This window comes from Pelophylax lessonae (genome assembly GCF_965119305.1).
Source record: "Pelophylax lessonae genome assembly, chromosome: 4".
Taxonomy (NCBI): Eukaryota; Metazoa; Chordata; class Amphibia; order Anura; family Ranidae; genus Pelophylax; species Pelophylax lessonae.
Window position 1 is genome coordinate 30357197 of NC_138771.1, and position 15591 is coordinate 30372787.

At 43.7% G+C, this 15591-nt stretch overlaps 1 protein-coding gene across 1 annotated transcript in view; it reads right to left on the minus strand.

Annotated features, from left to right (window-relative positions):
- Positions 1 to 15591, minus strand: part of ARRDC4 (arrestin domain containing 4) — a 112406-nt gene that overhangs the window by 5882 nt on the left and 90933 nt on the right. Inside the window, exons 5-7 of the mRNA XM_082253183.1 lie at positions 12761 to 13017; positions 9953 to 10115; positions 4532 to 4689 (exon numbers count right to left, since the gene is read on the minus strand). Of these exons, the coding sequence (XP_082109309.1) occupies positions 4532 to 4689; positions 9953 to 10115; positions 12761 to 13017 (578 nt within the window). The remainder of the gene's footprint in view (positions 1 to 4531; positions 4690 to 9952; positions 10116 to 12760; positions 13018 to 15591) is intronic.

Sequence of the window (15591 nt, forward strand, 5' to 3'; positions counted from 1 at the left end):
GGAGGGGATTCAAGAAAAGCAAAAAAGTCCTGTAATTGATCGGGCCATTTCAGGATGAAAGTATTTGCGTTTTTTAATACAATGAAATGGAAGGGGTGGCCCCAATGATACGTGGCCCCTTTATTCCGTATGACCTCCAACAAGGATTTAAATGATGCCCTCATACGAAGTGTATTCCGAGAAAGGTCTGGTAACAATTTGATATTTATGCCTTCATATTCCAGTGGGTTCTGGGCCCAAGCCTGCCTCATAATCTCCTCTTTGACTGAATAGAAATGGATTCTAATTATAACATCCGACACCAAATCCTTATCTGCCCTCTGTGGGGCTTTCACCCTGTGGACTCTGTCGATTTCAATAGTGTCCTCAAGGGGGTTTCCCAATAAATTATTGAAAATCCCCGTCACTACGGATTTTAACTCATGACCCCCAATTCTTTCTGGCAGCCCTCTCAGCCGAATGTTGTTTCTACGGCTGCGATTTTCTATATCATCTTGCTGCAGCAAAAACATGGTAAGTTGCTTATGAAAAGTTTCCTGTGCATTTTCTATGGCCGAGATTCTAGATTCATGCTTAACTTGCACCACCTCCACTGCATTAACCCTGGTGTCTGTTTCATCTATTCTCGATTTAATAGAGTTTATTTCAGCTTTCAAGTCACTTACTATTGTAGCAGCCATTTCATGGATATCCTGTTTAGTAGGAATTGAGGCACAGAAGTCTCTCCATTCAGTTGTCTGCGGTGGCTGGGGCTGATGCAGTTGAATCTGTGGCCTAATTGTCAGTTCCGCTGCTCATTCCTGGGGGGGGGTTCGATAGCGGGGGGGGGGGCTCCTAAGTATCACCTCGTCCGCCAGCTCCTGAGCCAGGATTGCTTTGGTTGCCGGCTTTTTTTGAGACGCTGAACCCGCGGTTGCTGGGCGCAATTGAGCCATGTTGGACCCCGCTCTGCCTTGCGGGGCTGCAGGACGCCGGAGGAAGTAGGACGATATGTCCGGGGCGTCTGCTCGGCGGTTGTGGCGGTTCCACCGGTTCGGCAACGGACATGTATGCCGGCGGGATGCAGGTCTGGGGCAGCGTGTACAGCCGCTGGCTGTGGAGGCTGGATCACACCACTAGCTCAGGGAGCTCCTCTGCCTCGTGTCCTCACGGCGCCATAGTTTAGCCACTTCCCACCCCTGAGATCTAAGGATGTGACCTCCTCCTCCCCTTTCTATCCCTCTGAGGGTGCCACCTGTCATCCAGCACCTTCCTCTCTGTCCCTGCATCTCTGCAGGCCTCCGTCATGACAGCCCAACAGGTTCCGTCCCCAGTCCCACCTCAGACAAATCCACTTCCCTTCCCTCTCTCAGCAGGGGGTCGCCAAGCAGAGGCTGGAGGAGGTGGGTGGAGATGAGCATAGGAGGAGGAGGAAGTTACATCCTCCTCTGCTGTGAATGCTGGGGTCTCTCTCTACATTACGTGAGGTCACTAGTTGCTGGATACCAGGCAGTGGCAGCCAAGGGTGGAACCAGCGGAATTGGTCTTGGCCAGGACTAGTACTGTGAGTGAAGCAGCGGTCTTTTTTTGGAGCATCAGAGCCCCCATGCTTCCAACTTTGTGGGAACTGTTTGGGGATGGCCCCTTCCTGTTCCAGCATGACTGCACACCAGTGCACAAAGCAAGGTCCATAAAGACATGGATGAGTGAGTTTGGGGTGGGGTGGAGGAACTTGACTGGCCTACACAGAGTCCTGACCTCAACCCGATAGAACAGCTTTGGGATGAATTAGAGCGGAGACTGCGAGCCAAGCCCCCTTCTCTCCAACATCAGTTTCCTGACCTCACAAATGCACTTCTGAAAGAATGGTCAAACATTCCCATAGACACTCCTAAACCTTGTGAACAGCCTTCCCAGAAGAGTTGAAGCTGTTATAGCTGCATAGGGTGGGTCAACTCAATATTGAACCCTACAGACTAAGACTGGAATGCCATTAAAGTTCATGTGCGTGTAAAGGCAGGTGTCCCAATACTTTTGATAATTTAGTGTGTGTGTGTGTGTGTGTGTATATATATATATATATATATATATATATATATATATATATATATAGTAAGCTGGGGAACAGGATGAGCAGTCTTTCAGGCACAGATACCAAATCCAGTGTGGCAGTGACAAACAGTGCGGTGTTTATTGGTGTTATATACAGGTGCTGTACAGTGCTTTTTTAGGAAACAAGCAGTAATAATAATAATAAATAAAAGCCTAGCCGTGTCCCGGCGCTTACTACACACAATGCAGTCCCTAACTAACACAGACTGAGCAAGCCTACAGCTTGTCCGCTTCAAAAGACACAAACTGGTAGTTTTACTGACCTTCCACACTCAGACAACAGAGAGAGCTGCTGTCTGTCTCAGGTGAGTTTAAATTGGCCTGGGGAAGAGGATTGAGGGACAGGTCGGAGTGTGTTAGGCAGGGCGATTTGTAGGCATTTTAGGGAGAGAGTCTGCTGATTTTTAGGGAAAGTGTGTTCTACAAACTACAATCGACATTGCTGTGTGGGGTGGGGTTTGCAGTCACCCGATCTACGATCTCTTATCAATCCTGTTAGGGATAGAGTCTGCTGATTTTTTAGGGAAAGTGTGTTCTACAAACTACACAAACTGGTAGTTTTACTGACCTTCCACACTCAGACAAACGTTGTCTGTGTTCCCAGGCTGAGAGAGAGCTGCTGTCTGTCTCAGGTGAGTTTAAATTGGCCTGGGGAAGAGGACCAAGATCTGAACTGGATCATGGATCAGAGATCCCTAAAGGTATACGAGAGATGCCTGGGAGATGTATAAACCCCGAACAGGACTTTTCCTGGCTCTCTCTGGGACACTCTGCTACAATATATATATACATACACACACAGTTGCTCACAAAAGTGAGTACATCCCTCAGCACGTGTTGTTACATGAAAAGATATAATAAAATATTTATAAATATGTGAGGGGTGTACTCTCTTTTGTGAGATACTGTATATATATATATATATACACACACACACACCCAAAACCAAAAATGTTATATATTGCAACTTGACAATCATTAGATGTGGTGGCTGTATTAGTTTTCTTTCCTTTGGCTTTTTCCCCTCTGTTTTCACCTGGTGATCTGGCCAGTTACACAGCTCTAGTATTAGTGAAACATAACTCTGGAGGGATGAGCACAGGAAGCACAGCAGGCAGCAGCATTGTCAGTGTGGGAGGAGGGGAGTGTTAAATCTATTGGCACATTTAAATACACCAACAAGCTGAAGCCAAACTCCATCTCACGCTTTATAGTGAGTTACAGCAAACCATTTATTTTTTTCCTTTTGGGATAAAGGTTTTACATTAACAAATATAATTTGATCTTTTTAATCAGCCCTGCCAGTGTCAAGCAGTTTGTCTCGTCCATGTAAACTGATACATTTTGCTGGAGAGCTTGTGCTGTGCAAAAACAACAGACTTGCTGGCTTGATCACCAGATGAACATAGAAGAAAGATAGCCTTAAAAAAGAAAACAAATGCAGCCATCACATCTAGGTAAAAATGACAAAAATCTTTCCCTTAGTTAGTCAACGCAATAACTTTTGCGCAAACCAATCAAAATACGCTTATTGGGATTTTTTTTTACCAAACATAGGTAGCAGAAAACAAATTGGCCTAAAATGTTAAAAAAAAATTAGATTTTTACATTTTCTTTTGGGGGAATTTCATATAAAAAATTTTGAAAAATATTGTTATTTTTGCAAAATTGCTCTTTTTTTGTTTATAGCGCAAAAAGTAAAAATTGCACAGGTGATCAAATACCACCAAAAGAAAGCTCTGTTTGTGGGGGGAAAAAGGACATAAATTTAATTTGGGTACAGCATTGCCCGACCGCGCAATTGTCTGTTAAAATAAGGCAGTGGCAAATCGCAAAATATGGCCTGGTCAGGAATGGGGTCATAAAGCGGTTAAAAATACGCTCATTGAGAATTTTTTTGTCAAAGGCGTGTAGCTAAATACATTTTGGCCTAAATATATGACAAAAATTTAATATATTGGATATTTTTTAACTGTCAAAGTAGAAAAATATTATTTTTTCAAAATTTTCGCATATTTTTATTAATATCGCAAAAAATAAAAAGCGCAGAGGTGATCAAATACCACCAAAAGAAAGCTCTGTTTGTGGGAAAAAAAGGACGTAAATTTAGTTTGGGGACGGCGTTGCATGACCGCGCAATTGTCAGTTAAAGTCGCACAGTGCCGAATCGCAAAAAGTGGCCTGGACGTAAGACAGCAAAATCCTCCGGTGGTAAAGAGGTTAAAGAGCTTTTTTCTGATATTGATGGGCGGTGCTTGCAGCCGGGCCGCTCATGGCTCTAATTTCAGCTGATTCATCAAAAAACGGTTGAATTTGAGCTATATGGCCTTTGTTTTTAAAGCAAGATTGAGTAAACTTTTGTTGTTAACCAACCCAAATAGATACAAGGGGAATCCGCACTTGGCCTAAGAACTGAAGTCCACTTATCACACCGTCTTACCTCTGAATATAGCGGTGGGGGTTGAAATTGGAACTCCTGGATGACAGCAAATGAAGGAAAGCAGAGTCCTTCTAATAAGACGTTTTGTTCTGTGAATGATGGTGGGGCGCACCATGAAAGATCCTCCTCCGAAACAACATCAGCATAATTTGGTGGTGCTGGTGGTGTAAAAAAAAAAAAAAAAAAAAATCGAATGTTTAAAAAAATAAATTCATAGCATTATCAAAAATAATAGGACACCATTTTCCTTTGTATAATGTATATATTTTACGGCATTGAAATAAAATGAATATAGAAATTATTCCGACAGATATTTTTATACAATACAATACTAATTAATATAATACATATTTTTAAAATGAATATATTTTAATAGTGCCTCGCCACCACTAAACTTGAAATGCCTTAATCCATCAAACAAAAAAATTAAATTAGCCAACATATTAGCCATAATGACAGCAGTCTCCAATTTTTCAAACAAAGGGCCAGTTTACTGTCCTTGAGTAATGGCGAACAGTGATGGCGAACCTTGGCACCCCAGATGTTTTGGGACTGCATTTCCCACGATTCTCAACTACACTGCAGAGTGCATGAACATCATGGGAAATGGTAGTTCCTAAACATCTGGGGCACCAAGGTTCGCCATCAATGGCCTAGGGGAATAATGCCCCACATCATTGGTATTAGTAGAAGAAAAAAAGTGTTTCATTATTGGTATTAGTGGGAGGAATAGTGCTCCATTTTTAGTATTAATGGAAGAAATAGTGATCCATTGTTGGTGTCAGTGAAAGGAATAGTGCCCCATCATTGGTATTAGTGGGAGGAATAGTGCCCATCATTGGTATAAGTGGGAGGAATAGTGCCCATCATTGGTATTAGTGGGAGGAATAGTGCCCCATCATTGGTATAAGTGGGAGGAATAGTGCCCATCATTGGTATTAGTGGGAGGAATAGTGCCCCAATATTGGTATTAGTGGGAGGAATAGTGCCCATCATTGGTATAAGTGGGAGGAATAGTGCCCATCATTGGTATTAGTGGGAGGAATAGTGCCCATCATTGGTATAAGTGGGAGGAATAGTGCCCATCATTGGTATTAGTGGGAGGAATAGTGCCCCATCATTGGTATTAGTGGGAGGAATAGTGCCCCATCATTGGTATAAGTGGGAGGAATAGTGCCCATCATTGGTATTAGTGGGAGGAATAGTGCCCCATTTTTAGTATTAATGGAAGAAATAGTGATTCATTGTTGGTGTCAGTGAAAGGAATAGTGCCCCATCATTGGTATAAGTGGGAGGAATAGTGCCCATCATTGGTATTAGTGAAAGGAATAGTGCCCCATCATTGGTATAAGTGGGAGGAATAGTGCCCCATCATTGGTATTAGTGGGAGGAATAGTGCCTCATCATTGGTATTAGTGGGAGGAATAGTGCCCCATCATTGGTAATAATGGGAGGAATAGTGCCCATCATTGGTATTAGTGGGAGGAATAGTGCCCCAATATTGATATTAGTGGGAGGAATAGTGCCCCATCATTGGCATTAGTGGGAGGAATGGTGCCCTATCATTGGTATTAGTGGGAGGAATAGTGCCCCATAATTGGTATTAGTGGGAGGAATAGTGCCCCATCATTGATATTAGTGGGAGGAATAGTGCCCCATCATTGATATTAGTGGGAGGAATAGTGCCCCATCATTGGTATTAGTGGGAGGAATAGTGCCCCATCACTGGTATTAGTGGGAGGAATAGTGCCCATCATTGGTATTAGTGGGAGGAATGGTGCCCTATCATTGGTATTAGTGGGAGGAACAGTGCCCCATCATTGGTATTAGTGGGAGGAATAGTGCCCAATTATTAGTATTAACGGATAAAATAGTGCTCCAATGTTGGCGTCAGTGGAAGGAATAGTGCCCCATCATTAATACTAGTGGGGGGGGGGGGGATAATAACCCCTTATTAGTGTCGGCAACAGGAAATATGCCCCACTGTTGGTGTAAGCGGGAGGAATAGTGCCTCGTATCATTGGGAGGAAAAGTGCTCCAAGGGCCAAATAAATGCTAGCCAAGGGCCCACCATCGGTGAGGCTAAACATGAGCCCAAGGTTTGTGGTCAGTAGGAGGAGGAATAGTACCCCAGTGGTATTGGTGGGAGGAATAGTGCCCCAACATTGGTATTTGTGGGAGTAATAGTGCCCCATCATTGGTTTTAGTGGAAGAAATAGTGCCCCATCATTAGTATTAACGGGAGGAATAGTGCCCCATCATTGGTATTAGTGGAAGAAATAGTGCTCCGTTGTTGGTGTCACTGGGAGGAATAATGACCTATCATTAATGTCAGAAGCAGGAATTAATACTGTTGGTGTCAGTAGAAGGAATAGTACCTTGTATCATTGGGAGGAAAGTGCCCCAAGGGCCAAATAAAGGCTAGCCAAGTGCTGCATCCAGCCCTCAGGCCACAGTTTGGAGACCACTGCAATATGGTATGATAGTGACACTCTGTGACTCTATTGGGTATTACATTGTGATATTTACAGATAAATAAAGATCTACTTATTCCAAATGTTCCAAGTGTATTTGTTAATTTGTGCAGTCCTTTAATTAAGTTCATATTAAAAAAAATATGATCCCCCTTTCCCCTTGAGGAAGTCACAAGTTCACTGACGAAATGCATTGGGGCGGAGCTAGTGACGTAATTACGCAAACCCGCAAGTGACGATTGTTGGCATTTCAAGTTTATTGGTTGTGCTGCACTTTTTCAGTATATTAATTTTGTTTGATGTAGGAACACAAGACAGTGTCCAGCATCAACTAGAGGTGAATATTTACGTATGTTGATGGGGTTTTAGTTTGGGTATTGTGTCATCGAGGTGGTAGCGCAGAGAATTAATTGGCTCACATATGTTGAAAGGGCTAATAATAAGAACAATAGTTATTCTGCTAATTAATATTATAAAACTCACCTGCAGGCATTTTGGTATTACATAATGATCTGATTAGACAGCATTGCTTACATGCCAGAGTTATATACATTATTATTATATGTTAACAGTACAATACAAGGATGACTAACATGAAAATAATCTGTACATTGATTGCATGTGATAAATATAGCTAAGTTTAGTCAAAAATATTTTTTAAAAAATCAGCACAAAGGACATGGCTTACAGTCAGTGCAGTGTGTCCCTTGTGCTGAATGGCTGCTGCTTCAGTTGAAATATTCTGGTGCTGGGGTCTTAACAGAGCCAACGGACCTGTCATATATACTGTACTCATTAAGAATACCGACTGTGCCTACCATTTTTACCCACATCCTCCAGTCATAGAAGTTGTACTATATGTAGCGCACCCCACGTAGGAGCCGCTGGTGAATAGGGATCCCCATCCTGCACAACCAGGCACACCTAATTTCCACAGGCATACTTGAGACAGGAAACAGTTAAGCAAATTCGTTTTTTTGGGGTTTTATGTAGGGGTTAATAAACTTTGATGGGGGATAGGATGATTATAGGATGCCTACTTGACTGGACAAATACTTCTTCAGAGACACTAACTATATACACAGTCTATATACACACTTTTCCTTCCCCCTGCACAAAACTTGCTTGCGGATTCACTGTGGTGTCACCCTAAGAAAAAGTCTGTAGCAATGGCCCTTTACAGGCAGGGAATGCGGACCCCTATTCTTCAGAACAATGGGGAGACACCACTAGCACTTTTCACTACACTTCCTACCGTGCTCACTGGTCCCAGCACTGCTTTTTCAGGCTCTGCCAGCCCATCTGGCTGCAGCAGCTCGATTCACCAGCCCTCCAGGCTACATATCACAGTCCTCCCAGACTGCACACTCACCAGCCTTCCCAGCTGACCTCTCCTAGGAACCCCCTGGATGTGCTCGCTGGATCCTGCTGTCCTAAATCTTGCTTTTGTACCTCTGGACAGGACTCCTTCGTGTGTTGTAAGATGATCCCTCCGGCACCCAAGCCCCCCCGTCTAGGGGTTACCCTCAAGAGCCACCAACAGCCTTCTCAGCACACCAGCTCCAGCTTCCATCCAAACTCTGGCCTGACCCTGAGTATTTAAGAGAAGCCTACCCCCTGTGAGCCCAGTATTTCAGGCAGCTCCGCCTAACCTCCCTCCCATTCTTCTGGAAGCTTCTCCAAGGTTCCAGCAAATGGGGGGAGGGTACCAGATGAGTCATCCAGCCTCCCTGAGTCACTCACCCTGACCCAAATTCAACTCAGCCTGGCTCTTAGCCATGCCAAATTTACCAACACTAACAAACTATGTAAACCTAGCACTCTACACTAGAGGGTGCTACATATAGCTTTCATAAATGAAAAGTGAGCTATGAATGGAGGACGGGTGGATAAGTGAAAGGTCTGCTTCTTTCATTCATAGATCACTTTTATTTTTATTGATGGAAGCTATCGTACAGCTTGTATGAGTGAAGGAGGGAGGCCAAAAGGGTGAAGCCCAGGTAGGCAAGTGGTTAATGTTACATTTTCAAATGCAGACTGAATTGTGCTTTGGGATGGAAGATGGTGGTTGGCAATATTGCTTCTTAGTCCGGTGTTCCGTGAGAATTACCTACCCTGTGAGAATTACCTACCCCTCGTCACTTCCGGCCAGAAGCATCTGAGCAGCGCAGCAGTGCGCATGCTCAGAGCGCCGGATACCTAATGGCAGAACAGAGGAGCTTACTAGTGCGCATGCGCACTAGTATAAAACGATCACGGTGTACCGTGAAAAAAACCTACCGACGCGGCACTTACCTAAAACAGCTGTGCTGACATACGAGTCATCCCCGCACCTGTCCCGGTCACTTCCCTGCTCTCAGCAAGTAAATATAAAAGCGGCTTTCGGCTCAGTGATTTATGTTTTCATACAGCCGCCGCCGCTTTTATATTTACTATCCGAGAGCAGGGAAGTGACCGGGACAGGTGCGGGGATGACTCGTATGTCAGCACAGCTGTTTTAGGTAAGTGCCGCGTCGGTAGGTTTTTTACACGGTACACCGTGATCGTTTTATACTAGTGCGCATGCGCACTAGTAAGCTCCTCTGTTCTGCCATTAGGTATCCGGCGCTCTGAGCATGCGCACTGCTGCGATGCTCAGATGCTTCTGGCCGGAAGTGACGAGGGGTAGGTAATTCTCACAGGGTAGGTAATTCTCACGGAACACCGGTGTTCCGTGAGAATTACCTACCCGTGAGAAAAACCTACCCCTCGTCACTTCCGGTACTCGGCACTGTATGTAATGCAGCGGGTACATTAAAACAGCTGTGCTGAAATACGAGTCATCTCCGCTCCTGTCCCGGTCACTTCCCTGCTCTCGGACACCGGGCCTGGTAGTATATTGCTTATCACATTCAATACCTTCTAGAGTTTGTACAAAACATACAAAATTTTGTGAATCATTTTCTACCTTCTGGGTGTTCCGGCAGTGTCAGGGCAAGCCAACTCATGTCCACTGTAAACTGACTGGCCACACTAGAGTTCCTGTACGTGAACCCATTGAATGGCACCGTGCCTATAACTAGAGGAAGCTCCACCATCAGTCTTTGTGCACCGGGAATGTGAATATACACCTAAATAAGTAAAAGAAAAATCAGTAATTTTCCTCTTAATTCAAAGTGTTATAAATTAACAGGAAAGTGCAACGATGAACAAGGTTTTGCAGATGGTAAATAAGGTATTGTTATGATCAATTAACATATTGCTTTCCACTAGCCAACATTAACATTTGCAAATCAAAAAGTATTACTCAATCCTCATAGCTTAGACAGAGTTATTTTCATGACTTTTAAAGCGGTATTAAACAGAATTTTACAACAACTCTCAACTGACCTCTGTAGCTGTATGTACTGTGGATCTAATTAAACCTCCACTTATCCCTGTAGCTGTATGTATTGTGGATCATATCATTCCCATCATTCACTGGCAAGGTTGTGTAGCCAGGAGTTGGGCTACAGCAACATGGAGAAGGACACATTGCTCTTTATTCCCCTCTCTCCCTCTACTGTAATATTAATGTTATGCTGGATCATCCTCCTCCGGCCAGCAGGGGGGAGAGCTAAAGCCAAGCAAGCCTATAGACTTTTATGCAGAACGCTGAGAATCCTGGGAATTGTAGTTTAAGACAGCTACACCACAGATCCCAATATACACTGTGCAGTAGAAGGAGTGGAGAGATGATTTTTATTAAACTGCCCCGGAAAAGTTCTTCCTTTTGGTACTGAGCACCTCTGTCTGGATATCTGCCTGCTAGCAAGAGACCATACCAGTGGAGATCTGAGCGTGAGACTGCGAGTGAGGACACCTGGGTGCAGCGCAGCTCCACCCACATCACAGCACCTTCACTGCTGCTGCAGGGGGACTGGAGCATCCTCTCACCCTCTGCTTTCCACTGCTGATCACCCAAGGCTTTTGGGGGGAGACTGAGGGGCCCCCTTCTACAGCAAGAGGTCACTGCAGCATCCCAGGGACTGGTGAGAGGGCTAATCACCCATTGCTGATACTGCTAGCAGGGACTGAGCCACTGAGAGCAGAACACCAAGTGTACCCAATCCACACTGCAATTATTGCAACACTTATTCCAAACCTGACTGCATCTGTACCATTTATATTTTGTACCTTTACTGCATGCAGGTTAACTGATACTGTCATTAAGTGCAAAGATGCTTTTAAAGGGCCCCAACGATAGCTGGCAGAAGAACATCTCAAAAGATGGCCTCTCTTGTAATAATTATTGTGCAAGTCCCCCTTTGTTTCCCTGCTCCCCCTCTACCATCCTCCTTTTCTTTTGCACAGTGCATACCCAGTTATTATATAGCACTAGCACTAGCACTACCATTGGGTACTAAGTATTACCTTGAGTGTGATATTGTATGTTAGTACACAGAGGACCCATTCAATCCAGCGGCTTATACGGGGGTAGCATTACAGTTGATTTATTAACCACTTTAGTTCCATGCTATAGCCGAAAGACAGCTACAGTGCAGTAGTCTAGTACTCTGAGGGCGTCCATGGACTTCCTCCCAGAACCAAACTCCCTGGGGCACGCATCGGGCATGCTTTGTGACCGCTTTGTCCTTTGGACACAGCTGATTACAGATTGGGTTTAAGGGCTTAGCACAGAGGCCCTTTACCATTTAAATACACATAAACAGACTTGCTGGTTATCAGCAGTCCTTTCCTCACGCGCTGTGTCTGTGTGAGGAAAGGATTGCCGATAACCTGTAAGGCTGTCAGCACATTGTTTACACTTCTAATCAGAGCATTGATCATCAGTGCAGCCCCATCAGCGCCTATCGGTCCAGCCTATTAGTGCCAACTATAAGTACATATCAGTGCCTATCAGTGACGCCTCATCAATGCGGCCTTATCATTACCCATCAGTGCAGCCTCATCAGCGCAAATCAGTGCAGCCTCATCATTGTCCATCAGTGCAGCCTCATCATTGTCCTTCAGTTCAGCCTCATCATTGTCCATCAGTGCAGCCTCATTAGCGCACATTAGTGACGAAGAAAAATTACTTACTTGCAAAGTTTTTTAACAGAAACTAAGAAAAACATTCCCCCCCCCCCCCCAAATGTACAGTCTTTTTTAGTTTGTTTAGCAAAAAAAAAAAACCCAGTGGTGATAAAATACCACCAAAAGAAAGCTCAGGGAAATTTAAAAAAACTTGATTTTTGGTCACACACGATTGGTTTATTTGAAGCTCAACATCAGAGAAAATAAAAATCCCTCCCTTACAGCGCAGTTGCCCCCACATTACTTGGGTTAAATGCTCAATTAGGTCTAGGGGATGAGAAAATCAGTTTCAAATACATTATTCTCTGCTTTCTTCGGCAGCCGGCACTCCCCTGTGCTCATAATGGTGGAGTGTCCCTTGGTATCCACGCGCTCAGTGCAGGACTATGGGTTCTGCATTGGACTGGATGACATGAGAGGACCTACAGCTGCGAAACGAAAGATAGAAAAGGCTGCAAGAAGGAGGGAGCCTGCAGGAGTGGCCTTCTAGACCTTTGCGTGAATTTAACCCTTACAGTGCAAGGGCAACCCTGTTGCAAGAGATCATTCCTACTTTCCCTGCAGTTCCGCTTTAGGAGATTCTAAGCTCAGTGAACATTCACTTTTCAAATGTACAGCCACTATTTCTTTAGATCGTCAAATTCATCAGAACTGCCACCATTCCCAAGCAGTTTCTCTCATATTTATTGAGTGGACTCACCGCTAAAACGTACTCCACGCGGATGATCTGACAGTCCAGGATGGTGGGTGTTACTTGAGGTATTTTAAGTGTCTTCCCATTCCAAGTTTCTGTGCTTCCTGAGGCGATATGGTTTCCACGCACACTTGCTAGCATCTGTTTATGTGTTTTAGTCTTCCCATGGACTATAAAGCTCTGAGTTTGGTATATAGCAGCTTTGGGAACTATTAGACGTGAAGAACCATTCTCAATTTCTGCATAAATTGCAACAGCTTCCCCTAAAGAGGAGGCATAACATGTAAAGTATCTATATTATTATTTTTATAAGTACATATTCAGTGTACAAGTATATTATATATATATATATATATATATATATATATATACACACATACACACACACACACACACACACATATATATATTTCTTCATATAATGTATAATAATAAATATATTAAATATAATAACCCCTAGCATTGGTGTCATTGGATGCAATAAATTACCCTCAACAATGGTGTAAGAGGATGCAATAATAATCACCAGCATTGCTGTATGTGGATGCAATAATAACCCTCAGCATTGCAGATAGTGGATGCAATAATAACCCCCAGCATTGGTGTCAGTGAATTTAATAATAATCCCATCATTGGTGTCAGTGGATTTAATAAAAATCCCATCATTGGTATCAGTGGAAGCAATAATAGCCCTCAACACTGGTGTCAGCGGATGCAACAATAACCCCCAGCATTGGTGTCAGTAGATGTAATAATAACTCCCAGCACGGGTGTCAGTAGATGTAATAATAACTCCCAGCACGGGTGTCAGTGGAGGTAATAATAACCCCCTTGATTGGTGTTGTTGGCACAGTGGATGCTATAATAACCCTCAACATTGGTGTCAGAGGATGCAAAAATAAACCTCAGCATTAGTGTCAATGGATGCAATAATAACTCTCAGCATTGCTGATAGTAAATGCAATAATAACCCCCAGCATTGGTGTCAGTGAATTTAATAATAATCCCATCATTGGTGTCAGTGGATGCAATAATAGCCCTCAACACTGTTGTTAGCGGATGCAATAATAACCCCCCAGCAGTGGTATCAGTAGATGTAATAACAACCTCCAGCACTAGTGACAATAGATGTAACAATAACCCCTAGCACTGGTGTCAGTAGATGGAATAATAACCCCCAGCATGGGTGTCAGTGGAGGTAATAATAACCCCCTTTATTGGTGTCGTTGGCACAGTGGATGCAATAATAACCCTCAACATTGGTGTCAGTGGATGCGATAATAACCCTCAACATTGTTGTCAGTGGATGCAATAATAACTTCAGCATTGGTGTCAGTGGATGCGATAATAACTCCCATCACTAGTGTAAGTGGATGCGATAATAACTCTCAACGTTTGTGTCAGTGGATACAATAATGAGCCCCAGCATTGGTGTCAGTGGATCCAATAATAATAACCCCCAACATTGGTGTCAGTGGATCCAATAATAATAACCCCCAACATGGGTGTCAGTGGAGGCAATAATAACCCTCAACATTGGTGTCAGTGAGTGCATTGCAGTAGTGTGAAAGAGCTGTAATTGTTATACTATATATCACAGAATGCAACAGTGGTCACAAGTGACAGTGGTCAGTAATGTGTCTCTAAGGGCTCATTCACACTGCAGCTCAATGGGGCTCAAAGAAGCGGCTCCTACAAGCTTTTGAGCTCATTTTGTGTGCCTAGAAACTCCCCTCCATGTTAGCCAATGTGTCCATGCACACTTTGGCTTTTTCTGGTGTTTTCGGGCATATGCTCCTACAGGCAGAAAAACCCCTTCACCAAACTCATGTTTTTTTCTTAACCTTTTAAGCAGGAGGAACCCCTGAAATTCATCGGGGGGTCAGTGGGAAAATGCTACAGGAAAATGGTCGGAGTGACACCCTTACAGACAGATTCAAGGATCCTTAATGTCATCCTACTGGCTGTGCCAAGTGGCGTTGGCTCGGGAATGATGCAGGCATCATCAAAAGGAAGGCCAATCAGCCACAGTTCAAGGACCCCTACCAACCTCTGGAGGAACCCTGGTTGAGAATGGATACTTTCTTTACATGTATTACTGAATAAAGAAAATTATACTTTAATATGTGCATGACGAAAAAATGTGTTTCGATTTGTTAATCTAGTTATTTCGTTTTGTTAAATTTTGTTGATTCGTTCAATTCGTATTCGGGATTTGTATTCGGAATTCGTTTTAGGTCTTTTTCAAATTTTCTTCGAATTTACAGATTTTCTTTGATTTAAAAAGTTTGAATAAATAAACTTTAAATCAGTGGAATCAAAAACGTTAGCTTTTTTTTTTTTTTCGATTTGATTGTGGCAAAGTGAACAAACAAAAGAAAAATCTTCATCAAATGATTACAATGACTCTGTAAATGATCTTTGGCTTAACAAAAACAGCATTATTCCGAAATGGTACTCTAATAACACACACAGGGCCGGCGCTACCTGTAAGGCGACCTAGGAATCCGCCTAGGGCGCAACTTAGCAGGGGGCACCGGCAGAGCCTAACCCAGCGCCAAGGTAAGTAACCAGTGGCGGTCCCCCTCTACCATGTGTCTGGCCCCCTAATCTACATGCAGGGCACCGGATGCATGGATTCCATCAAGGGTTTTTAATTTTTTTTGAAGCACGTGATTGGAGCCAGAGGCTCTAATATACTTCAAAAAAGGGTGGGCTCGGGGAGCAGAGCACTGCGCCCTGAGCCCACCCAGTTGTGTGACAATAGCGAATGTATATTTGCTATTGCCACACTGATTCTCCTCACGGCCAATCAGGAAGCGGGTCCTGAGACAACG